This window comes from Abrus precatorius, unplaced genomic scaffold, assembly GCF_003935025.1.
Source record: "Abrus precatorius isolate BTA unplaced genomic scaffold, Abrus_2018 Scaffold10, whole genome shotgun sequence".
In the NCBI taxonomy this organism is placed as follows: Eukaryota; Viridiplantae; Streptophyta; class Magnoliopsida; order Fabales; family Fabaceae; genus Abrus; species Abrus precatorius.
The window spans coordinates 21,767,837-21,793,876 of NW_020874292.1; the positions used below are offsets into that span (position 1 = coordinate 21,767,837).

Genomic DNA, 26,040 nt, shown 5'->3' on the forward strand with positions numbered 1-26,040 from the left:
AACGATTAAACAAACAAGTCGTTAATTCAGATGTTAACTTAGACAAGATTGCTTCTCCTAGAAGATATCTACAAAAAAAAAAAAGTTAATTTTAATTTTAATTAAATTTTCAATTTGCTAAACATGATTTTATTAGTTTTAATTAAATTAACTACATATTAAAAGCGCGACCAGGTAGAATAAAGTTTTATTAGTGTTAGTAAGTCAAAGAGAATTAGTTGGCTTCACCAACTATTGTAGCTTTGAAAGTATAGACTTGGTATGGATGAAAGCATTTATGAAATATCATCCCAATTGTTTTCGATGACAAGGACAGGGCGGGACGCACCGCATTGTCGAAGCTCCACACTTCCCAACAAATAAAAACGGTTACTGCGATTTAGTTAAGTTCATCGCTCACATCACATTAACACCATCGCTCAGACCTCACCTCAACATTAACGACATCACTCGGAGCCTTTATTTATTAGGTTTGCGTGCCTCAATTCCACTTCCAACTTTGATTTTTGCTTTTGCATGTTCTTCTCTGCGAATTGCTTGCTGCTTCGATTCCAATTTGTTTGTTTTTTTTTCGTTTTTCGGTGCTGGATTCAATTAGGTAGGTGAAAGGAAAGCTCGTTGGTGTTAATCGATCTCTAAAGATGGGGAAGAAGCGAGTAATGGTGCCGGCAAAGGATGTTGACTTGTCATGTGTCAAATATGAGCCTCAAGTTGTGCAAGGTAATCTATCTGTTTGCTTCTTGCAATCAAGCTTCCTGATTTTCCTGTTTCTAATAATAACATTTGATTTGATTTTTTATTCTCTTTTATTTATTTGTTTAACTTTTGCAGCTCCACATTTGGCTGGCTTCATGTTTAGATTATTTGTGAGGATACTTGAAACTCCGGTGATAGGTCCTACTCTTATAAATTACTTGAAGAAGGACAACAAATTTGATGAGGTGTGTGTATGCATGGTTCTCTTTTTGCATGAAATTAGTGATGAATGTCTTGCATGTCATGATTAAAGGTTGTTTTCTTTGTGATGTTATGATTTATGAATACTTGAGTTGTGTGCATGTGCATGCAGTAACATTGTGAATTGACTAAATGTTGTAGGCTGTTTTTGATTTTTTGTTTATTATTATGATTATGAACAGATATTGCGGCAGACTGCAATACCTGAGGAGCCCATGTTTAAACCTGAATATCCACCACAAGGTTGTTCCTTCTCAACGGTAGTCTGAATTGCTGCTGCATGTCAGTTTGCAGCCTTAATGTATTTATATATTTGAATTGCAAGTTTTATTATATCTTGAATTTACCTAGATTTGAAGTTTTATTGCTAGTGATTGTTTGGGATAATTAGAATGGGACAGGAGGAACAAATCTTTGTAGAGATAATAGAAACTAGTGACTGTATCAAATCATATGCATTGCATTTGTAGAAGTATACTTATTATATAACCCACCTTGATGTCTGTGACATTAAGTTTAGAAATGGAGTCTGGTGTTGTTGTCCTTGATGAAGATGAGAGACCTGAAGGTCGACTTGAGTCTGCATTGAAGTGTCTTCCACATTATGATCCTGCCGGATTATGGGAAAATTTGTCTGCATCCTTTCGGTACTGGAAAATACGTGACTATGCTTATGCTTATCGATCTAGAAAAGTAACCCCATCTATGGTATGTAGCTTTAGTTAATAGCAACTCTGAGTACAGAATTGACTTTATTCAAATTAAATTGTAAAATGAAATGATTTCACGCTGAATATGTAGGTTGCTGAGCGCATCATATCAATTATAGAAGCCAATGGAAGAAATAAACCTCCAACACCACTATTGATATCTTTTGATGCTGCAGAAGTCCGAGAGCAGGCAGCAGCATCTACTGAGAGGTTTGAAGCAGGTAATCCTGTATGATTCAAATACTTAGATAGATGTTACAGTCTAAATTTTCATACATGTTTATATTTAGATACAACAGACATGGATGATTGTTCAACTTACACTCCAGGACTTTGATCATGTAGGAAACCCGTTCTCGATATTGGATGGAATTTTCATGGCCATCAAAGATGATATAGATTGCTATCCTCATCCATCCAAGGGTAAGTAAATATCTTACTTTGTATGAATAAATAAAAAGAAAAAAATTGAATTATATGTTTTGGTGATGACAGGTGGATCTGCTTGGATGCACGAGGTACGCACGGTAAAGAAGGATGCAGTCTGTGTTTCAAAACTGCGTAGCTGTGGTGTCATATTCATAGGGAAAGCAAATATGCATGAGTTTGGAATGGGTACAACAGGGAATAATTCTAATTATGGGTAAGCTTATTTATATATTATTATTCAAATGTTTATGTCATTATCAACATAAAAAGAAAAAAGAAAGTAAGAAAACTGTTGGGATGGAGAAACAGTAAAGATGATCTCTGCTTACTTTACTTGATATATTTAAGTTTTAAATGTGTCCCACTCATCCTCCTTCCAAAGTAGGAGACAAAAGTAATCAAGTAAAAATGTTAACCAACTGTTTTCTTATCTTCATTCCCTATTTATTCACTTTGTTTTGTTTTTTCTCTTGTTGATCACAAGCTTAAGAACTATTATTGAAAGGTACAAAATGTTATATGGTAACGTGATAGACACCCTCTCATAACTAGGGTTTATTACAAAACAAAATGAAAAGTAGCAGGGGATTGCACACTCGTGTACAATGAGGAGAGCATGAATTAGGAAATCTGCCAAAGTGGCAGCTGGGGGCAGGGAAGAGAATCTGTTAGAGTAACAAGATACAAGGAAAGAAGGGAGTGAGGAAGGGGAAAACAAGAATTGAGTGTCAGATTAGATGTGAGGTTACAGTTCTCTCAAAAGAACTATGTTGTCTTTTCTTCTTTGTTTTCTGTTATTTCTTTGTCAGTTCTATGTAATTCTGGATTTGAATCACAGTTTCTGTATTTGAGAAGACTTTTCTATTACAAAGACAAATGTCAAAAGTCTTTAGGAAATTAAAAGAAAATTTTCTAAACCATTTAATTTCTGTGTATCTAATATAACCTCAAACACCATTTTGGTTTTCTCATAATTCTCCTATGTTCTTCATAAAAAATACCTATGTTTGATTATTCTGAATTTTCTTGAGTTGCAGAACTACAAGAAATCCTCATGCTCCTGATAGGTACACTGGTGGATCTTCTTCAGGTCCAGCTGCAATTGTTGCTTCTGGAATATGTTCTGCCGCACTAGGAACTGATGGTGGAGGTTGTGCAAATCTAATGCATTAAACCAATTGTTTGGCTTTATTTTTTCTACATGCTTATTTTTTGAAAATTCTGGAGAAATGCAGGTTCAGTCCGTATTCCTTCTTCCCTTTGTGGTGTGGTGGGACTGAAGTCAAATTATGGCCGGACAAGCATGGAGGGGTAATTTCTCACACTATGTGATGGATCAGTCATTTGCCAGCTCTTTATATGTACTATTTGCTCAATTGCTGCACAAGAAAGTTATTTTTACTACATTGTGGGAGCGATTATATTTTGTGATCCTATTCTACATTATTTGGGGTTAGGATTGCCCGTTTTCTATTATGACTATGAAATGAAATTACTGAATTTTTTGGTCAGCGTTATTGCTTGAGTACTTAACAATCATATCAAAGACATGAATCTGGGAAGATTGGTAAAGGAAGACAAAGTCTGCAGTTGAAAACTAGTTGACAAGATCTTGAAGAGACTCCTTCAGTGCCTAATTTAAGAAAGCTTCTTGCATTAGACTTTAATTCAAATATGTCATAACTACGAGGCCAGAAATCATTAATTAAAGTTCTTAGGATAAAAACGCCTTTTTTTTTTCATCATTAAGGATATAATTCAACGTACCATTACATGGTATTGGTAGGAAAGTAGGTTACTTTATCAGTTTATCTAAAAGATTAAAATTTAAGTGATTGACCGCTTCCAGTTATTTTAGCTCAGTAGATAATACTCCTTTTTTATAGGGTGAATAGGCTGGTCTTTTGAGTGGTGAAGGAACTTTATTAACTTCTTGTTTGAATTTATTTTCCTTTTTATGGCGATGCTTCCTTTTATTGGTTGGCTGTATAAATTATAATGGATCACGGTTCTTGAGTTTCTTTGAGTTTTGTTTCACATTCTGGACTTTAGTCTAAGGCATTGGTGGAGAATAGTTATTGGGAGTTATGCAACTGTGCGACATTTTTATCTTGTAATAACCTGCATGTTCTTGTTGGACTCAAAAAAATAATCTATAAAATCATGTGATCAGATCATTTAGACATGCGTTTATTGTTCAGTAAATTTCAAAGCGCAATATGTCTGAATAGCACTTGTATGAAGTCTCCAAGAAATTTGACAAACCAGAGTTTGTAATATTCATTGTTTAAATTGTTATAATTAAAAAGGATATAGTTGCATTAGAAGACAATAAAAATGCTACCCTAACACAATTTATTATATATGGAACACAAACACATTATTATTATTTTTTATTTACAGGTCATTATGTGATTCTGGAACAGTGGAAATTATTGGACCAATTGCTTCATCAGTGGAAGATGTCATGCTAGTGTATGCAATCTTCTCTTCTTTTCATTCATGCTTTCTTTTTTACAGACTCTTCTATTTTACTTGACTGCTCTCTATTTTGCATGACTCGGAAGACAAACCATTTTCATCATTTCTCCATTAATAGGAAGTTTTTTTTTAAGATTTTACTGACCATTTTTTTTTCCAGTTCTGTATTTTAGCCCACTTCTACTTTTCATTGTCTCAGAATTGCTCCTACTTCTATTATTTTACATGCTAAAAGATTGGCCAAGTGTCTTAAAAGCTTATCATTGTTAGATAAATTAGCATGATTTTTTGGGTTCAAATTTCTGACTTTGAAGAACATGTTTATGTATGTCAAAGTTTTATCAGGGATTTTCAGTAAAAGTGTTTATTTGGTAAATTACTTATTAGAATCTAATAGACAGTTACAATCAACATAAATTAACACTCTAAATGCAGTAATGAAAACTAAACTGGTTAACTGCTTGAATTCTTATACAATGCCTAAGGTAAACAGTAACATCCTTGCTATTATCTTTATGGTTTAACCCCACTCTTTTGTATAACACTTTGTTGTAACTTTTCAAAATTACTCTACTTGGGCAGAAAATTTCAATGACTGACCATTGCCATCATTATAATTGCTCATGAGTGATAAGCACTGCTGTTCCAGATACAGCTAGTGCATTGAAGGTTTTTCTATAACGTTACTGACTTCTGCTTGCTACATATATTTTCTTTAATGGTTGACTCAAGTAAGAGCTTCCTAATTTCAATACTTTTTACTTGCTCATCAATTGAATATATACGTGACTTCAAGAGTACATGTGCAGTTGTAGTTGTTTGGTTTAGCAATTCAATTGTAAAGTATAAAACTAGATTAATATGGCTCAGCTTCTTGAAGATATATGACAGTTCTTTTTGGTCCTAATATTTCAGGTATGCGGCAATGTTGGGTGCATCACCTGCGAATAGAATCAGTTTGAAACCGGTAATCCTTTTCTATCTTTTGTTTGTATGTGCGTGCTTCTTCTTTTTTTTTGTGGGGGGGGGGGGGGGGGGGGGAGGGGGTGGAGGGATACAGAAACTGTTAATCTTTAATCCCACAGTTGAAATTCTTAGTAATAAGATATCGCCCCTAAAGCTAGCTCAAGGTAGAAGATTGCCCAAGGTTTTTAAAGACTACGTTGGCCACATTCCTAGTCAATTTCCATGTGGGGCATCTTAATGCACCCTCTTGGTTTCCAAAACATGATATTTGAAGTGTGAAGTTTACAGGATTGGACTTCTACAAGTGGCCCAATATCAAGATTGTAATAACTCTATTACCATATTAGAAATGAATCAGGCTTAACTCCCAAAAACCAGTTCAAGGAAGGATTGTCCAAGTCTTGTAAGGACTACTTCGGTCATATTCCTAATTCATGTAGAACATCTTAAGTCTTAACAACTACCATATCATCAAAATAAAATTAGGAGGCAGGAAGAAAAGTAGATAACATTTTCACATTCACATATCTATGATTGAGCTTATTAGGGATTTATGTCATGATTAAGCTCTTGGGTTTTCTTAGAATGTTCATTTGCTAAGAGTCTTGTTCAATTTCTAAATCTCTCGTTTGGAGTTCTTTAATACATACTAGTGTTCTATACATTTGTTGCCTTTTATTATGATTACCATTTCATTTAAAACAAAAATATCCATTATAAAATATATTAAGTAACATAGCTTCTACAGAGTCATCTATAATGAATTTTAATGGGACAGTACCAGTATTTGGAAACTCCAATATTGAATAAGTTGAAGAACCACTTCATCAAATAGCTTGCTGCAGCTGTAGACACAAAGTCTGCCCAGAAATGGTTGAGAACTTTCATGTGGAACCAAAGTGCTCATGCTATTTCCATAAATTAGTCTGATCCTTAACTCACCCACCCTATTCTGTTGGGCTCAGCTGCACATGTAGATTGATGAATGATTCCATTGTTAGTCATGCATGGAAAAAACAAATCTCTTATTGTCAATTTTGTAACAAGATGATCAAACTATGTTTTAACTTCAGCTCAAAGGCATTAAATAAAGGCATCCCTTCAGAGTATATTTTCATTAAAGTCAACTAGTTCTTGGAGAAACCTTTATAAAAAATAATCAACAAGAAAAACTATGATTGGACTCTAGAACATGGACATCTGTCATTGAAAAAGACCAACTAGAAGGGGATGTATTCAACCTAGGAAAATAGATTATCGTTGAATATTTGGCAATTCTCAAGCCCAGCCATGGCATAGTAAACCTGTACATTTATGGTGTTCCAACGATCATTTGTACTGCTACTCTGTATAAGTCAAAGGCTCCTTTAGACAACTGATGCAATGCTATGTACGTGCATATGGCAAAGACAAACCACAACTCTTGTTCAACTGTTCTATACCTTATTCTCTGCGTAAAACTTCCGCTATTTTTCTTTAGTAAGTATGGTTACAATGCATATATTTTTTTGTTTCTTGTAGTCACCACCTTGTTTGCCAACTCTGTCGTTCAATGACAATGCAAATGCCTTGGGATCTTTAAGAATAGGAAAGTACACCCCGGTAATCACCCTGTAATTTAAACGTAATTTTTTTTATGTAGTTTGAAATGTTATTTTTTAAAATAATATGTTTGTTTTTGTGTAGTGGTTTAATGATGTTCTTTCAACTGAAGTCTCTGATAAATGTGAGGATGCTGTTAAGAAGCTGTCAAAGGCACATGGTTGTGAAGTAAGTTCATCACATTATCATGTACAGCATGATTGATTTGCCCTTTATATCTAGTTGAGCACGATAGATTCAAAGTGAAAACAAGGCTAAATAGTGTATCTTTCTTTTATATTTGAAGGTGATAGAAATTGTTATACCAGAGCTTGATGAGATGCGAACTGCCCATGTTGTTTCCATTGGCTCTGAATGCTTATGTTCGCTGAATCCTGATTGTGAAGATGGGTATGTTTGAGTATATATCAAAATTTAATGCTGGTAATTTCATTTTGTAGTCTAATTCTTCAAAGGCATTGTTTTCATCTGTTATCCAACAAGGTTAATATTAGATAGTGACTATCTTTGTCTGCCTATTTATATGAGAACTTATGGTGATTTCCTGTATTTTTTTCTTTCTTTAATAGCAAAGGTGTAAGATTGTCATATGATACTCGTACAAGTTTGGCACTTTTTCGATCATTTACAGCAGCAGATTATGTTGCAGCCCAATGTATTAGGTGAGCTGATTTCATAATAAATATACCATAATTACACCCCTTTCAGTGAAAGTATACTTTACTGATGGCCTTGGAAAATTCTATGGTACAATTTTTTAGAAATTATTACTACCGTAGATGATCTAATATGTAAACCATACAAAAAAGATTGTCTGTGTAGCTTCTAAATTTTTTATCTTATATGTTTCAGACGAAGGCTTATGTATTACCACATGGAGATTTTCAAGAACATTGATGTCATAGTGACTCCAACAACTGGGTATGTACAATAGCATGGTAGAATACACCTTAGGCTTTGTTTGGATCTTTAGAAGGAGAGAGAAAGGAAGGGTTTGAAGGGGGAAGGTGGAGAGGGGAAAGGAGGGAGAAGAAAACTTAAACCTCACTTTTGATTGGATGTTTAATACTAAGAGGGAAGGGTGAAAACTTAATCCCACTTTTGATTGGATGTTTAATACTAAGAGGGAAGGGTGATAGAGGTTTAATCATACAAATAATATTATTGTCTTTGATATCTTTTATTTATATTTTTAAATAAATAAATAATAATTTTTTTCTCTCTAAAAATTAATAATTTTAAAATTAATATTTTTTATATTTAAATCACTCTAAAAATTAACATATTTTGAAAAAAAAAACAAATTCCTAATCATGAAAGAGTAGGAGAGAGTGAGAGATAAAACTCTTAAAATGGTGGAACTAAAAAAATTAATGTTGGGAGGGTTTTGGGAAATTTAAAAAAATTATGTAACCCTTCCTCTCCTAGTTAAGTAACTCCCAATTAAGGGTTGAACTCCACTAACTCCTCCCTTTCCCTCCCCTCCTAAACATGATGACATCTAAACATAACCTTAGTGTATCGAACCCTTGAACTGTTGAAAATTCAGTTCAAATAATTTAATGTGGGTTTGTTTTCTTTTATAATTATTTGAAGGATTATAAACTTGTCTTAACAGCCTCGATAACAATATATGTTTTCTGGCATTCAGTAATAGTTTATTAGTATTAAGAGAACCATATTTTCACAATAGCATCAGAAATCTACTTTGCAAATGCTTTCATTGAACCAAGAAAGAAAAAGATCAGCTGCATTTTGTATCTTGTTAGTTCTAATAGCAGCAGCTTTTGTGGGTTATATTTGTGGATAGTTTTGGGGAGGATGGGACTGAATAACAAGTGTCATGGATGTGTAAACGAATTCTTACAAAATTCAACTACATCTTATTTTTGAAGTAAGGTTTTGTTGTTGAGGCTGGAATAATTGATATAGAGGAACTGCAACTGAATTACTTTTGTTTGTATCAGCACGACAGCACCCAAAATACCTCGTAGTGCTCTTAAAAGTGGTGAAACAGATCTGCAGACTACAGGTGATTGGCTTCACCTTTAAGTTGCTTCAGGATATTTTTCTTCCATACTAATTTGCAGTGCATCATTGTAATTAAACATTACATCTTTCCTATTGTTGTTACTCATGCTCTCTGATTACATAAACAGATAAGTGTTAAGTAAATGGATGAAATTTAGATTGTTTACTGTATACTTATCAAGTTCTCAAATAAATATTGATATATGGATGAATTTTTAATATTAAATAGCTTTCATTGAGAATGTCTCAGAACTAAAAAAAATAAGAAAATTCACTGGTCCTTATTTTGATCTTGATAATTAGAATTCAAGGAATTTATCTAATTTTTGTCTACACTAAATTTGACCGTTGATATGAGTTAATGGTCTCTAGATCTTAGGTCAACAAAAGAGGTAAGTAAAAGTTTGTCCCTTGGTGTAGCCGTGAGACTCTAAATCCAGAATGTTTATCATGACTGAAAGCGACATAAAGTTGGTGAGAATTATTTCTACTGAACATTATGATACTCCATTCAAATAAGTCCTAGCCATGCATCGTTGAAACTTTTGGACTGGATATGTATTATGTGACACTGGTATCTTGACTGATTTTACCTTAGTGGAAGTTAGACCATATTATTCGTGACTGATCTAAATAAAACGCCATGCCATGATTACGACAACTCTGCCTATTGTATTTAACTTGCCTCATCATTTGCTAACTTGAAGCTTGTTTCTCAGCTTATCTTATGCGGTTTGTTGTTCCAGCAAATCTTCTGGGATTCCCTGCTATTTCTGTCCCGGTGAGTGAGAGTGAAACTTATCACTCAAGATTGTGTTTTTTATATTTTGTTCTGATGAGCACTTTTAGTTAAATGACCATAATAATGAATAAGCTTCTCAACAACAAGTGCTTATATATAAAAAAAAATAAAAAATCAATGAGGTAAAATGAATCTTACTTCTTTCGTTAAGTTAATTAACTTATGCATCTCAACTTTTAAAAGCTCATTTACATAACTGCTGCATAATTAACTTACGAGGACTGCTTTTTAAGTTAGGAATCAAATATTTATCTCAACTGAACAGTTCTTTTAAGCTAGAAGCTAATCAAATTGGAATGATCTTACACTGTTTATTCCTTTAACTAACATCTATGGTCTATAGGTTGGTTACGATAAAGAAGGGCTTCCAATAGGTTTGCAAATAATGGGTCGACCATGGGCGGAAGCTACTATTCTGCGTGTAGCATCTGAAGTGGAGGTACGTTTATTGTCATACCTGAATGTAAAAAGTGCTAATACCCCTGTTTGACATATATTTTATTTTGTTATTCTATCTATTATTGTTTTACTTTTTGGTAAAATTTCTACCTAATATGTTCAGAAATTCTGCGGTGAGTCAAAGAAAAAGCCCGTGTCATACTATGATGTTCTGAGGGCTAACTGAAGCTAAGATGTTCTTGCTCGTTACGGTTAATAAGCGGTCGAAGCCTTTCCTGTGTTGTTTGGAAATCGCAATCCATTTGGCAAATAATGTATGCTTCATCCTCAAGGCATCTAATTGCTCAAATGGATTTATGATTTGCCAAGATCTTAGGAAATAAATTCTGCAGAGCAGACAATAGTAGTAAGACAATGTTAGCAATACACTCTTCAATATACTCTTTATGATTGATTAGTTTTTAAAAAAATTAAAGCATGTCACATAAGGAGTATGTTAAAAAGTATATTGCTAGCATTTCTTGTAGTAGTGGAAATTTGCACATTTTCAAGATGTAGAAGAGTTTAAGAGCTTTCTTAAGAACTTCAAAAATACAATGTTTACAGTTTTCTTATGTTTTGTTTGGATAAAAGTGAATTAAGAAAAAGTAAATTAAAAAATTAGAAATGATATATTATTTGATAGATAAAAATAAGCAAAAATGATAAATTTTCTTTCATTTGTTTGGATGAAGGAAAAAATTATTTATATCACTTAAAAATTAATTTAAACTTTAAATAAAAAAAATTATATTATTATAAAGAGTATAAAATTATTCATATATTTTTTGTTTTGAAAAATTAATTTTATTATTGTAAATAAATAAATTAAAAAAGAAAAGTCAGCACCTCCCTCCCATTTCACGTCTTAGGGCCGGTAAAATGTTAAGTGTGAACCCTACAATATTTTCATCAGTCCAAACGACTGAAATGTAATGTCCACTTCCCAAATGACTTTCCCTTTATTTTCTTCCTTTCCATTTCAATTAAAAACAAAGTGTTAAAGATTATACCTTTTTAGTTATCCCCTGATCTGTATTTTCATATTTACCACATATTACTGTTCGTGAAGTGATATACTGAGTAATTTATACATACATTGTGTTCAATTTAATCTGCTATTGGTCTTTATTATGATTACGTCACTGTAAATTGCAGTAACCGAGATTCATGCTCCTACAACATAATGAGATACTTTGTTTCAAATATTCCAAATAAAATATTTCTTGCATATATGAAATAAGGAGAATTATCATTTGTGAATTTAAAATAATCATCCTAGATTTCCAGAGAGTCATGATGAAAATATCTACAATACCCTTTTTCTCAGCGTTCTCATGCGCAACATCAGTAGACGTCCATCCCTGGAGGTATCTTGCCTGGAGTATTAGTGGTTGATTACAATCCTGTCACACTAGAAGATAAGGATAAATCGTAAAGCTTAATTATCCTGATTTAGATGAAAGGAGGCTCTTAAAATTGTTTAGATTTTATTCATACCAATCAACAATGACCACGGAACGTAGCTCACAGTTGGCGAAGCTGCAAGGATTCGAAAAACTAGTTAACTATTTCCTACTAAAAAAGTACCGCTGAAAACACACATTGAGTGCATGCAAGACTGAAAACAACGGGAATAGTACTTTTTGAATAGCAAACCAAGCTGGTCTGGAATAAATTGTATTATGCAATCCATGGAGAAATCAAGATATTTTCATTTAAAATAAAATCACGCATCATCAACTCAATTGGCCAAGAGGACATGAATCACAAGTAACTAAACACGAGGCATTGGCGGACTTACAGCTTGGATAAATCTTTCTTCACCAAGGGATGGCTATAATTTCCAAATGCACTTAGAGTATGAAACAAAAATGCTTTGTGTGTCACAATTGCTATCTCCTTCTCTTCTCGTGTCCACAACCTGTGATGAAGCGAAAAATAAAAATAGAGCCTAAAAAATGAACTAAACACGTTTGACGGCAATTTCCAGTTACATAAAAATAACGGAAAGTTACAAGAAAAAAGGAGAAAAAAAGAGTATTTTGTTTTTCTTAACGAAAAATTGCAAAAAGAAAATCACCGATAATCGCTGCATATATGAAATACTATTTGATCGCAATTTCTAATTACCAACATAAAAGTAACGGGGAGTTACAAGAAAAAAGAAAATATTTATTTTGCTTTCCTTAACAGAAGTTGCATAAATCTAATTTTTGGATATCTAAATTAATAAAATAAATACCATTATACCTGTTATAATTTTGGTTCCTACTACATTTTAAAAGTTTAGTTTTTGGTCCTTGTAATTTTAATATTTTAGGTTTTGGTACCTACTACTTACTAGTAATGAAATATGCCAAAACATGCGGCTTGCAAGGTACAACCATTTGGACCAATAATGTATTAGGGGAACCAAAATCTAAACAAAATATAACTATAAGGATCAAGATAAAATAAAAATTATAAGGATCAAAAGCTAAACTTGCAGAACTACATGAATCAAACTTCTAAATGTAAGAACCAAAACCAAAGTTAAGGTAAATTATAAGGAATAAAAATATATTTAAATCTAAGCAATAACATAAAAAGTGCAATCAGCAAGATGTTATCTATTCACTTCTCGCAAACTCAGACAGACATAAATGGAGCGACAGCCCTTAGAGAAGCTTTGCTTACATTCAAGTCTAGTAAGTTAACTATTACAAAACCCTTGACGTGATAAGTACATTAATTTCAAGAAGGTCAAGTTGATCTTATCTTTGTATTACAAAGACCAATCAAAGTAGGAATATATTACGTATTAACTTGGAAAACAATTAAGTCCAACTTTACTATTCTGGTGTATTCCCCAAATTCAATATTCCTGTGGTAGCATTCTTCTTTTTTTTTGTTGGTGCTAGGGAGGGGGTCAGGCCTTCACTAAACCACAACTATATTAATTAATGCAGTACCAGAGAGGTCTTGCTGAGGAAGCAAATTGGGCTTTGATATTTTATCAATATAGTTCACAATATGAAATGATGATTGAACACTGTGGAAAGTGGTTTGATCACATGCAAAAAAAATCTTTGAAGCACTAATAGAGAGTAAATGACATGACTTTTAGTTCATCAAAAAAGAATAAAGGGAGACCTGGAAGAATTTTAGAAAAATTTATTAAAAGAGATATTTTAATTAATATTTCTGAAAATTTGATTTTTGACCGAGTTAAATGGCATAATGTGACCTATTTAGCCGACTTCACTTAGTGGAATGACTTGATTGTTGTTATTATTGTTGTATAGTTCACAATAGGAAAAGGTCAACTTAACTTTCACAAAATGGACGGAGCATCACATGATTCACATCTACAATGCATGAATGTTTAAATACATCGTTCTCACTTGGATTTCAAAGACCAATGATTAAGAAGGTAATGCTTAGCCATTATAGATCTAAGAATTGAATGTGTCCTCTAATGGATCTCAAGGGGCTAAACATTTTGAGTCTTTACTTTTAATTACAAAAATGCCACATTGTTTTTATTCTATTTCATATTTTCAAATATTTACATAAGAAACAGAGAAAACATTAAAAGCTTATTTTTACTGTTTTCTAAATCTATAAAAACAAAGTAACATTTCTATGTAAAACAGAAAATGCTTTTTGAAACCAAATAATCCAAAAATTTTCACTCAAACAGTGTTTTCTACCCCCTTCACTCGCTACATTCCTCTCAGGTCTAATCTAGCAATTGGTTGGGTTAAAGGAGTTGGTCAGATTAAGTTAGGCTGGGGGGTGGGGGGTGGAATGTGAAAAATAAAATTTCCCAGTAACTAAATTATACCATTTCATGAACTTCATTCCTCTGGCTGCAAGCTCTTCCTTTGTCTCTCTAACATCGGCCTTCCACCAAGTATCATCATTACTATCTATCTGGAAAGAAAATAAACAGATACTCAGCATAAGCCAAAAGAGAATAAATTACAATTTGCCCAGTACTTGAAGAGCTAAAGAAAAATGTTAGCCATCTTCTACGAAATCGTAAACCACAAGGGTGCATAAAGTGATAAAATCTAGGTACTTGCCAGTGAAAAATCAATTGCAGGAAATAGATATTGATACTCGCTGATGCTTCTTCTTTTGTCACAGGGATGAACTCCCTGCATGAGAAAACACATGGAGAAATCTGTAATGGTCCACATGTAGATGTCAACAAGTTTAAAGAAGGTTATATCAAAAGAGCAAAAAATTGTCTTTAAACATAAAAGACAACTTCTGACAATACTGTGGAAAGGAAAAGAAAATGAAGAAGTAACTTTTCTCTTTTATTAGTAAATTTATGTGCGTCCATTATTTAAATTTAATTTAACCTGTGATTTCATATCTTTCTACACCAGTTATTCAATGTCCCTGAAAAATAGCTGGATCACTGCTCAATAAATGCTATTCAAAATTCAGACCATTATATAGTTGGTCCATAATGCCATTAATCTCAAACTTTATTTTTTTTATGAAGAAAAATATCAGTTTGTTTTGAATAGGATATTTCACATTTTTATTTCATTCAAGTCTTTATTAGAAATTTAATCAAAATAATGTCACATAACTCTTGTAAATGCCCACTAGCAACAACTTCAGCTGTTTAGGCTAAAGTTTGTCAAGCTTTTGTATTATGTATCGACATGTCTTAAATGTCATGTTGTCTAAATAAATTGAACAAAGTTATTATATTAGCTAGGTTAACACCTGTACAGAAAAAATGATTTTTTGGAGAGAAAGGTAGGCAGTAGTTTGAAATTCATGACTTAAAATTGAAAATACAGGGATCTTTTCCCTCCAAAGCTAATCTTATTAAAAGGAGACTAAATCATATTTTAGAAAATGATAGATGTATTTTTTGTAAAAGAGAAGTAGAAAATACTGTACATTTATTCATAGATTGTAGTTTTGTAAAGTCCATTTAGGAAGACATTTAAGCTTGGTTAAATCGTTTATTATGCTCGTATTTTTTCTTAGTACAGAATGCTATTGGTTTTTCTGAGCTGCTACCAGGTAAAAAACGGTGGAAAGTCACTTTGATTATTTGGAGCTTGACATTGTGGTATATTTGAAACTTGAAAGCATAAAAATGAAATTTTTTTTTCTAATTGTGAATTGGATGCCCTGAAAGTGATGGAGATAATTAAATTGAAGACATGGCAAGCTCTTCTAGCTCGTGCTAAAACAGTTTGTTTCTCATTCCTTGCTTGGTGATCTGAACATGTTCTTATCATGGAATTGGTCTTTCCTACATAATGACAGAGAGCTATTACTTCAGAGCATACTTTCCTTCTTATTACATAAGAGAAGGTTAGGTCTAGGAGAAATTGTTTATTTTGGATTAATCTGTGAGACTTAGTATATGGACCTTAATTATTGAAACTTTTGTGCTTATCAAAAAAAAAAAAAACTGAAAATACAGGGGACTTGGTTTGTAAATTTATATGTTGAGGGCAGATGACATAAAGATTGTATGCAATTATATGTGTAAATAAATTGTATGCCAGCTGTATGAACTGTAAAGCGGTAGATTAATTGTGGCTAATGTTATAAATAAGCTAACATTTTGGAGTGAAAATAATTACTCTCAGGAAAACATACATGACATGGAACATATAGGCAGAAATCTTGTTTTATAGATAAAGTATTAGAATAGACACACAAGAAATCAGCCTCAAGGTCCTTGGCAGTGTCTGTTCATTGTGTCTAAAGTTCAAAATCTTATGGCAGTTTGGAGTATTTTCAATTGTATCATCATACCCTAATGATTTTCCAAACCCACCCATAACCTATTATTTAAGTAAGAAAAGTCTATTGACTAGGAAGGAATAACATTCTGAATTCTTCATGCTCCCTTTTAAGTACAAGATATCCATTTTCAGACTAATTTGAATGCATTATCTTGATGGCTAAAATATTTTTATTACCAAGACAAACCTTGCCCATGATGTGAAGGAGATTTCTAGTAAATGTAGCAGAAATATGGTGAAAAATGTCTCCTAGAAGAACGTGCTGTTCCTATAGATTAAAGAGATGTTCAGATTATAAAATGACATACCAAATGTTCCCGACAAAGTTCAACAGCAACAATTGGTGGGTAATTCAGACTTGAAATTGCAGCACAACTACTGTTTCCTGCATTTTCCACCATAAGACATAGGAAATCTGCTCTATCTGTGTAGCCCTCACCTCCAAACACCCCAACAGCAGTTTGTAAAGTCCTAAAACCATACGTTGTAAGTCATTTCAACCAAATCATAAAAACAACATTCTGATATAAACCACAAAAACCCAGAATATAGATAACTTGCAAAGCCCTAATATGGATGTCCCAACCCAGCTCTTTTCAACTAATGCAACCTCATTCATGAGGACACTCTTAGCTAGCAGATCAGAAAAGATGGATAACCTAAATTCTGATAACATTAATTTAACATCTGAGCAACACACCAATGTTTAAAATGTGAAAAATTAAAGATTTCCCTCTGATGTTACTTCATATGTAATTAGCAACATGGCCAGTCTATTAAATCCATTAATCAAGGGAAGCTGATCATGTCGCATATACAACAAACATAAATAGAGAATACCTTTAGTAGCCATTGCAAAACAGCACAATCTTGCCAAACACAGGAAATTTCCCAGAAAATATGAATGAGTTCTAAGCCAATCACAAGGTGAAAGAAAGACAAATGAAGAAAGCATGTCAAGTCTACTAGATATTGGAAATTCATGAATGTGAAACAAGTGCCCTTCCAAGAAGTAAAGAGTCATGTGGTTTCACAATCCATGTTAAGCATTTGAGTCAATGAAGCGGCACGCGGCTTGATACCTCAATAAAGGAGATGCTATGACAAGATCAATCCTCTTCATAAGCCCAGAAGCATGAACATGCTCACGCAAATTGTCAACCTGTCAGCAGCAAAAGATTATCACATGCTAACAAAACTAAACAATCTTTTCCGTCTCTAATATACAGGACTCATGCCAGCTTTTCCCTTCTGAACTTGTTTTGCTCAATAAGGTGCAGTGCTTTACCTGTTGCCAGCCTAATGGAGTAAGATGTGCATCAAAATACTCAGGGTTCATGTATGCTTTGTAGTTCTTATCTCCCTCTACGTTGTGGATCCCCTGTCCATGCCTGACCTGGACGTACGTGTTTTATAAGTTGACAATGCCTTGATTTGCATGGAAAGAACCAAGAATGAAGGCAATCTTGAATATCCTCGTGACAACATACATAGCAGCATCAAGTCCACACTGGATACAGTGTGTTGACTGAAAATTGAGTTCAATTTCAATACCAACCAGGTGAATGGTTTTGCAACGATGCAATGGAAACATATATGAACCACCACCACAATCCATATTCTCTGACAAACCTGGTAAACATTCACGCAGCAGAACAGAACAAAAAATAAAATAATATAGCATCAGACTTCTAGTGAGCTCAAAGATAGAAACAATCGAAGGGTAAAATAATTGTCATCATAAGTAATTTGAACTAATAATTCACTAAATAAAAAGTTATAGGGAAGCACATTGAGAAGAAAAACTATTACCGGAAAACTAGATCAACATACAGCGTTACAATTATCAACAGATTGTTAACAATTTAAGCAAATGGATAAATTGCAATTATTCAAAATCCTTTTCCCTAATTCTTCGAACGCTGCTTAAGCAAATATGCGATTCTTAAAACAAATGTAGTATAGTGTGTAACCTATACTTCACAAATAAAAAAGGAAATTGTAAGAGATTGAGAGGCGTAGATAAAGTCGAAATAAAGAAAGCAAAAGCAGAAAGGAATAAGATCGTTGTTTGGAAGAAGAGATTGGATTGAAGTGAAAAATGATAGCGATCAGAGTGGGGAAGCACCGGAGAAGCAGAGAGCGGAACGACGGGGAAGGAATTGAAATGCGCAGCGAAAGCGTATCGAAGAAGGAAAAGAAGATGGAAACGTTACTGTGATCATACTCATGCTTCTCTATATTTTTTTGGGAACAAATGGGACTGGAAGGAGCTCCTTTGTTTAATTTTAGTTAATTTGAGAAACTTTCTCCTATGATGTTAATGACATGTTACCCACCATTATATAAAGAGGTATGCTTTAAACACATTTTTTTAGTAGTTCAGATTTATTAAAAATACATGAAATTGTTATAATTAGTATTTGTTAAACAAGAAGTGAGATTATATAATTTCATGGCTAAAATAAATTTTAGTTTATATTAAAAAAAATATTTATCTTACAAATGCAGCAATATTAGTGGGCGGACAAAATCAAACTATTTTAAACACCTTTATTTTCGATTAAAAAGATATTTAGATAAACTATTTGATTAAAATTTTATCCAGTATTTTTTATTGAATTCATAATTTTAATTATTAAATTCACTAAAATAATTATATAAATATAAATAAAAGCTTTTAAATGCTCTCTTATTCAATAAAAATTTTGATAAATTAAATTTTCAAAATTAAAAATATAAAAAAATTGTAAGTTATTTTCAAAATTTTAAATAAATGTTATAAAAACTTTTCTAAATACATTTACAATATTTTTTTAGAATAAAGAAGCTATTATTATTTTCTCTTTTACCTATAAAAGTTCATAATTACCGGGAGAAAGTCATTTTGCCAAAAACTTAGCATTTCTTTTATTTTATATTCAATAAAATAAGTAAGATTTAATTAATTTATAAGTTCTTAAATTATTTAAATATTTTTAAATAATTCTATAAATTTTAAAGTTTTTAAGTGGATATTTAAATTTTAAATTTGTTTTTGTACTGTATTTTTTCAGAATACTATTAGTCTATATTTAGATTAAATAAAGAAAGATGAAATGAAATATAAGTTGAAGTTCGATTTATGTAATTCTTTTGTATTAGTGCACTTTTCTTCCCTTTTAAATTGAAAAATATAATGCACAAAATTTATAGATAAAGTCTTTTACATAAAGATTATTACATACATTCCTATTTACATAAATGTTCTAATTTAATATAATAAAAGTTAATTAAAATTAATTTGTGTAAAAGAATAGTTTATCATAATCAATTTTAGAATTTTTATTTTAAATCATGACTGTTCTTCTTATGCATGTTTTTACTATGAAAAAAGACTATTATAATTAACTTTTGTTTATGTAAAAAGTCAATTATAATTGACTTTAGAGATTGCATGCTTAGAAATTATTTGATGTAAAGTTAAACAATAAAGTTTTTATTTGTTTTTACTTTTGATATCAAATTAATGAACATGTGTTTTGTGATGCATTTCTAAAAGTATCTTTGACCCACTAAAAAATATATATTCATCACTTTTTGTCAAATATATTAATTTTTATGCTTAATATGTTTATAACATGAGTCTTTTACATAAATAATATATTAAAAAAAAGTTGCATTTAAGGACACATATATATACTCCAAATCTAACTTTATAATTTATTATGATGATAATCCATAAATATTATTCAATGAAAATTTATATTTATACAATTAAAATATATAATAATGCTTTAATGACCATAGGCAAAATATTATGAAATTAGCATAACAAATTCGATAAAGTGATGCATCCATGGAAATTGGGGAACAAAACAATTAGCATGTGAATGCCACCCATTCTATGCAAAACATGTTATTCTCTAAATTCAAAATCTTTTCATACAGCTTTTTTTAGCAAATTTAATGTACAAATGTATAGTAAAATTCAATTATAATTGACTTTTTTACTTACACCAAAATTGATTATAATCAATTTTTCACATACTTTCTTATGTACAGAAAAATAGATTGTAATTGATTTCTCTCACAGTTAAAAAAAATTCAAATTTTCTATATTTTTGGTAAAAATTACATTCTGCAATATATTTTTAGTTGAATGTATTTAAATTTGTTTAAGTGAAAATTAAAAATTTTGCTTAAGTAAAAGATGGGAATAAAAGAGAGTAGAAGAGGGAGGAGTAGGAAGGACAAAGCGGAAAGAGAAAGAGTATAAAGAGGTTGGGTAGAGTAAAGGAGGGGGAGAAGAGGATTAAGTGGGAGAGATAACAAGTAAGAAAAGGAGGGGTGTGAGGAAGAGAGACTACGAGAGTGGGAAGCGAGAAAAAAGAAAAAAAAAGATAATTACATTTTTTTAAAATAAATATAAACTTAGAAAGTGAGAAGTTTTTTACAGTAATATTATAAAAAAAAAATACTCAAATAAAATAAATGCTATTTTAATTACCCAACTAGACCTAAATTTTGAGCAATAATTTTGGCACTCAAAATTCGCTTCCCAAACAACTGAATTTTGAGTTTTTTATTTTATTTTTTTATTTTATTTTATGTTTTTATATAATAAATTAAATATTATTATTTAAATTATATTTATATATTTATATTTTATAAAAATAAATATTTATAAATATTTTGTTAGTTATATATAATAAAATAAGTTTTATTATTTGAATTATATTTATATTTTTATATTATTTAAAAATGAATAAAAAGAATAATAATATTAATTTTAAATATTTATTAAAATTGATTTCACATATTTAAAATAATAAATAATATTTTTATTTTTCTTATTATATTATTTAATATAATTTTATTTTTAAAATGATATTAATATTAATTGAGAAATTATATTTTAAAAAAATAAAAATTACAATAATAATTTATTTAATTTTATATATTTATAAAATAAGTAAAATTATTAAATAATAACTAGTTAATTTATTTATTTTGAGATATTAATCTTTATTAAAATTTATACATAATTATTTATTTAAAAAAATATAATATTAATATTAATAAACATAATTAAATAATACTATGTAGATATATTATATATATAATTATATATTTAATATAAATTACAAATACTAAAAATTTAAAAGTTGCAATGACATTCATAAAATTAAAAATGACATTAAGAAAATTTTAAAATAATAACAACATAAATCAATGACAGAAACTAGAAACTTGAGTAATGTTTGGACATGTCTTCCTTGTGTGACCAGGAGTATGACAATAAGAACAATTTTTTGCCTGACTTTGTTGTTCTCTAATATCCATCTCTGTTCTTATCCTATTGGACTTGGGTCGACCCTTTGAAGTTCTTTTCAATTTTGAATTTGGACACAAAGTTAGGCCTGTGTAAGTTGGCCAATAGTCTTTGTGTCTGAGTTCTCCAAATTGACCTTCGTATATCTTAGAAACTTGTTGTAAGGTATACACGAGAGATATGTAGATGTCAAAGTTGTGGTGTGTGTGTAAGCATGAAGCAAGTACATGCAAGCATGAGATGTGAACTTTTTGAAACTTGCCACAATCACACCACATTTCATCTAACTGTACTATAAATCTTCCTACAGGTCGAATTTCTGTCTGATGTTGCATTTCTTCGACTAAAAATCTAGTACTTGTTCTGTCAAAGATGATGACTCTATGAGTGTTCGCGTTTGATTGTGCATCTTAAATTGCTTTAGTTGCAACCTCCGAGTACATATGTCCAGCATTAATTATTGCATCTACTTCCTTACTTCTGTCAATGAAGAACTTATTGCAACAAGTGTATGTTGCCATGACCATGGAGCAAATTGGTAGGGTTTTAGTTTTCTTCAAGATTGAATTGATTGACTCCGCTAGGTTGTGTCCCCAGCATCGTCCGTTGTCCCGTGCTAGTCAAGGAAGAGTCACTTATTGGCTCTATTCTAAAATTGAAGTGGCTGAGAGACAACATGTTGCCATTACCAGAAAAACTATATGAAGAAAAAGTTCACGCCTATTGTAGGGCTTATATATTAGGTTTAATTGGAGGTGTTTTGATGCCCGACAAAACAGGAAACAAAGTACATCTTATCACTTATGTATTTAGCTTTATTAACTAATCTTAGAAGAACAAGACGATATAGTTAGGGTTCTGCTTGTTTAGCTATATTGTACAGGGAAATGTGCAGAGCCACGGAAGTTGGTAGCAAAACAATGGGTGGTTGCTCATCATTGTTAATGTCCTGGGCATGATATCGCATGCCATATATTGCGTTAATTTCTAGTAATTCACCAATATACCCTCTTGTGTGCAGATGGAGCAGTGGTAGAGTACTAAACTTTCGAAATAAACCTCACAAGTTGTGGGGTACAGATCAATATTTGATCACATTTAAGCTAATCAGGTAACTCTTCATATTTATTTTCTTATATTTTATACATCATCTTAAGTAATAAAGTTAAATATATTTGTAGTTTTTATGGGCACCATATCAAGACTTGCAAACATCAATACCTATGGAAGCGTATAAAGATGTCCAACTGTGGACTTCATGTACCACCATCCTTTGTTTTATAATCGTTGAATGACACAAAACAGATAGAGTCAAATTACAGTTTTGTCTCTTCCAAGAAGTCTTTTCTCTATCGAATAATTTGAATGACCTCCACAAAATTGATATGAGCGGAAGACAGGATGAAAATTAGATTACAAGACATGGTCAATAGATCGAGATATGGAACAACAGACGTGAGCTGACAATAACTGGTCATCCAATGTAAGGCTTATACATGGAATGATACATTGTCAATTTCATTTATTTCTTATATGTGCCACTACTACTACAAGATCCAACGAGGAGCGAGCAACAACTAAGGACTACCAACACATTTGAAATCGGTACGACTTCCACTCCGTCGTATCACGAGACTGCAACAATTCCTTTGAACATTACGTCAGAAGCAAATATAATTAAGACAAGACATTTGTTTGCAACAACATCGAAGGATTTTTTTTACAAACTTATATGCATTCTCTTTACCAACCAGATTTTGCTAATGAACCTGGTAATTCATCAAATGCATTTCAACAACTAGACCTTCATGATGATCTAAATCCTCCACAAGTTCATTCTGAAATTTCAGAGCAACAACCACAACGACGAAACCCACCACGTCATAAACATCGCCCTCGTTGTGGAACTGACCACCATTACAGAGATAATTAATTATTAATGTTGTTATGAATTTGTTATCATCTTTATTAATGCACTTTGTCTTCATCAATGTTACCTTAATAACATGAAAACGTTAATATCAAAATATTTGTCTCAACTATAAATAATTAACTTATAATTTAATATTTTATTGACTTTTAAAAAGTAAATTTTTTATTCTCAAATAAAATTTATTCAAAATATCATTTTATCATACTAATATTTAAAAATATTAAGTCAAAATTACATATTTAAATAAATAAATAAACAGAATAATATTTTATATATTTATTTAATTTTAAAAAATATATTTATTATTCTTTAAGTATAAATAATCTAAGCATTAACATTATTATCTAAAATAATATACTTATTATTTAAATATTTTAATTAGTTTTTCAAAATTATCTAAAATAATTTACTTATTATTTAATTCTTTTAATTAGTTTTTAAAAATTTAATTATTATTGTTTTCTAAAAATATTATTTATTATCTTAAATATGTCAAATATATTTTAATAAACATTTAAAATTAAAATTATTATTATTTTTATTCATTTTTAAATAATATAAAAATATAAACATAATTTAAATAATAAAACTTATTTTATTATATATAACTAACAAAATATTTATAAATATTTATGTTAATAAAATATAAATATAATTTAAATAATAATATTTATTTCATTATATAAAAACATAAAATAAAATTAAAAAAGAAAAAAAAAGCAACTCAAAACTCAGTTCTATGTTAAAATTGTTGTAAAAAATTTGAGTGCAGTTGAGTAATTAAAATAACCTCCATTCTATTTACGCATTTTTTTTATAATATTGCTGTAAAAAACTCTAAAGTGAGAATGACTTATTTAAATAAAGATATACTATAAATTTTATAATTTGCGTCAAAATATTATAAAATTCATTTTTATCATAAACATGTAAAAAATAAAAAAGAATTATGGTCAAAATTAAAATATAAGTTAATTAAAATAAAATTTTCTTTTATCATATCAAATTAAAATATTTATGTAAATATATTTAATTTGAAGAGATGTATAATATATCACCTTATTTATTTATTTATATAAAAGACCTATATATATAATGAATTTAAATATTTATTCTATTATATTTTACTTGAAGCTATCTCTTTTTAATCTATTCTATTTTTCTATTAATTGCAAAAGGTACTTAAAAGTTTTATTAAATATAGTCACAAATTAATTTTTTCAAATAATTGATTAATTATTCAGTCCTTAAATTATTAAAAAATAGTTAAATTTTTGTATTTAACAAGATCTTAATAAAGAAATATAATTGAAGTAACTAAAAAATTAATTACAAAATTTTGAAATATAGAGATTTATTATAAATTTTTTAAACAACTGAAAAACTTGTTGATTAATTTAACCATTAAATAAAGAAAAAACTTAGCACAATTCTCTCTTTATTTTTTCATAAAAAAATACAAAAGAAAACAGGTATTTTTTCTCCTCAATTTTCTTTTATGTGCTGCTAAACGAATTTATATTTGTATATCCACAACCACAGGAAGGATACTACCCCTCACTATTTCCCTGCTGCTTGGCTTGGAGTTGGAAATCTCCAATTCCATCCCCCCAAAAACCAATATCTCAATCCAATCCAATCCAATCCACACAAATGGCTCTCAAGATTCAGGTGATTCCCCCTTTCTTCTCCAACTCGCCGGTCGCTCTCTTCACCCATAAAAGCAAGACCCGAATTTCATGCAGAGGCGGCGACGGCATCAGCGACGCAGCACTCGCATCAGAGTTTGCCGCAAAGGCTGCAAAAATCAACGCGCATTTGGGGCAAGCGGAGGAAGCCATGAAGAAGAGCAGAAAGCTTCTCTTCGGGGAACTGTGCGAGTACATGGGCCTCAGGGAAGAGGAGGTCCAACAGAAATGGAGCAAGATGGGTGAGGACGAGAAATGGGTTTTGGTTAAAGGCTTTGTTGCAGACTGGGGTGCGCATTTTCATCCCTTGTCCGCAAGGTCCACCAAAGAAATGTTGGAGGAATATGTACGACAGGGACAGGGGAACCCACCTCCAAACCCTCCTCCTCCTCCTTTCTTGTTTCCAGGACTCAGCGGAATAATTGGTTTTCCTTAGTTGGTTTTTCGTACTTTTGTTTCTCTTTTACAAAATTAGCAGAAAAAAAAAATCAAGGTTACTTTATTTGCTGGGCCGAAATAAATATTTGAGTAGATACGTTTCCTCGCCTGACTTTATAAAATGAAATTGATGACATGTGAACCACATCTCTCATGTTTGCAAATTGGCTTGTCCAATCGTTAACAATTGTAAACGAGTTCAACATCTACTCACACACACCATTCACGGGGCGTTAAGTCGTTTTCCCAATCTCCATACATTGGTTCCCAGTTTAGTTCTTTTTCGTATAATGCAACACCGTCTATCTTGTAGATCACATGAGGAGTGATGTAAGCAAAGAAGGATAATACAAGTTAGGGTACACAAACTAGCAAATTATGCATGCAGCGCTATTCACATTGTTAGATTATTTAAGTATTGAATAACAATATTAGGTATGTTTAGCTTAAATTTACTTATTTTTGAAAAAGTAAATA

The 26,040-nt window shown here is 31.0% G+C and overlaps 3 protein-coding genes across 4 annotated transcripts; 2 read left to right on the forward strand and 1 right to left on the reverse strand.

Moving 5' to 3' along the window:
* Nucleotides 1-208: 208 nt before the first annotated feature.
* Nucleotides 209-10,994, forward strand: LOC113869543 (fatty acid amide hydrolase). 2 transcript variants are annotated; one of them, XM_027505920.1, is made up of 21 exons: nt 209-470; nt 599-720; nt 832-941; nt 1,140-1,200; nt 1,478-1,665; nt 1,759-1,888; nt 2,013-2,090; nt 2,163-2,310; nt 3,134-3,246; nt 3,332-3,407; nt 4,500-4,571; nt 5,493-5,544; nt 7,065-7,145; nt 7,230-7,313; nt 7,432-7,535; nt 7,715-7,807; nt 7,998-8,066; nt 9,113-9,177; nt 9,896-9,957; nt 10,322-10,417; nt 10,541-10,994. In XM_027505920.1, exons 2-21 carry the CDS (start codon nt 642-644, stop codon nt 10,601-10,603), a joined length of 1,824 nt encoding a protein of 607 aa, XP_027361721.1. In that variant the 5' UTR covers nt 209-470; nt 599-641; the 3' UTR covers nt 10,604-10,994. The 2 variants fall into 2 exon arrangements, with proteins under 2 accessions (XP_027361721.1, XP_027361730.1); XM_027505929.1 differs by lacking the exon at nt 7,065-7,145 and having other exon boundaries at nt 280-470; nt 10,541-10,988.
* Nucleotides 10,995-11,731: 737 nt separating this feature from the next.
* LOC113849161 (phosphoglycerate mutase-like protein 1) lies at nt 11,732-18,418 on the reverse strand. Its single transcript, XM_027478857.1, has 10 exons — nt 18,319-18,418; nt 17,749-17,822; nt 17,479-17,586; nt 17,273-17,352; nt 16,499-16,661; nt 14,487-14,561; nt 14,246-14,334; nt 12,221-12,340; nt 11,917-11,958; nt 11,732-11,830 (listed from the first exon to the last, which is right to left on the reverse strand). The coding sequence occupies exons 1-10, from the start codon at nt 18,413-18,415 to the stop codon at nt 11,815-11,817; spliced, it is 864 nt and encodes a 287-aa protein (XP_027334658.1). The 5' UTR covers nt 18,416-18,418; the 3' UTR covers nt 11,732-11,814.
* Nucleotides 18,419-24,990: 6,572 nt separating this feature from the next.
* LOC113853094 lies at nt 24,991-25,870 on the forward strand. Its single transcript, XM_027483545.1, has one exon. It carries the CDS (start codon nt 25,091-25,093, stop codon nt 25,559-25,561), a length of 471 nt encoding a protein of 156 aa, XP_027339346.1. The 5' UTR covers nt 24,991-25,090; the 3' UTR covers nt 25,562-25,870.
* The last annotated feature ends 170 nt before the right edge of the window (nt 25,871-26,040 follow it).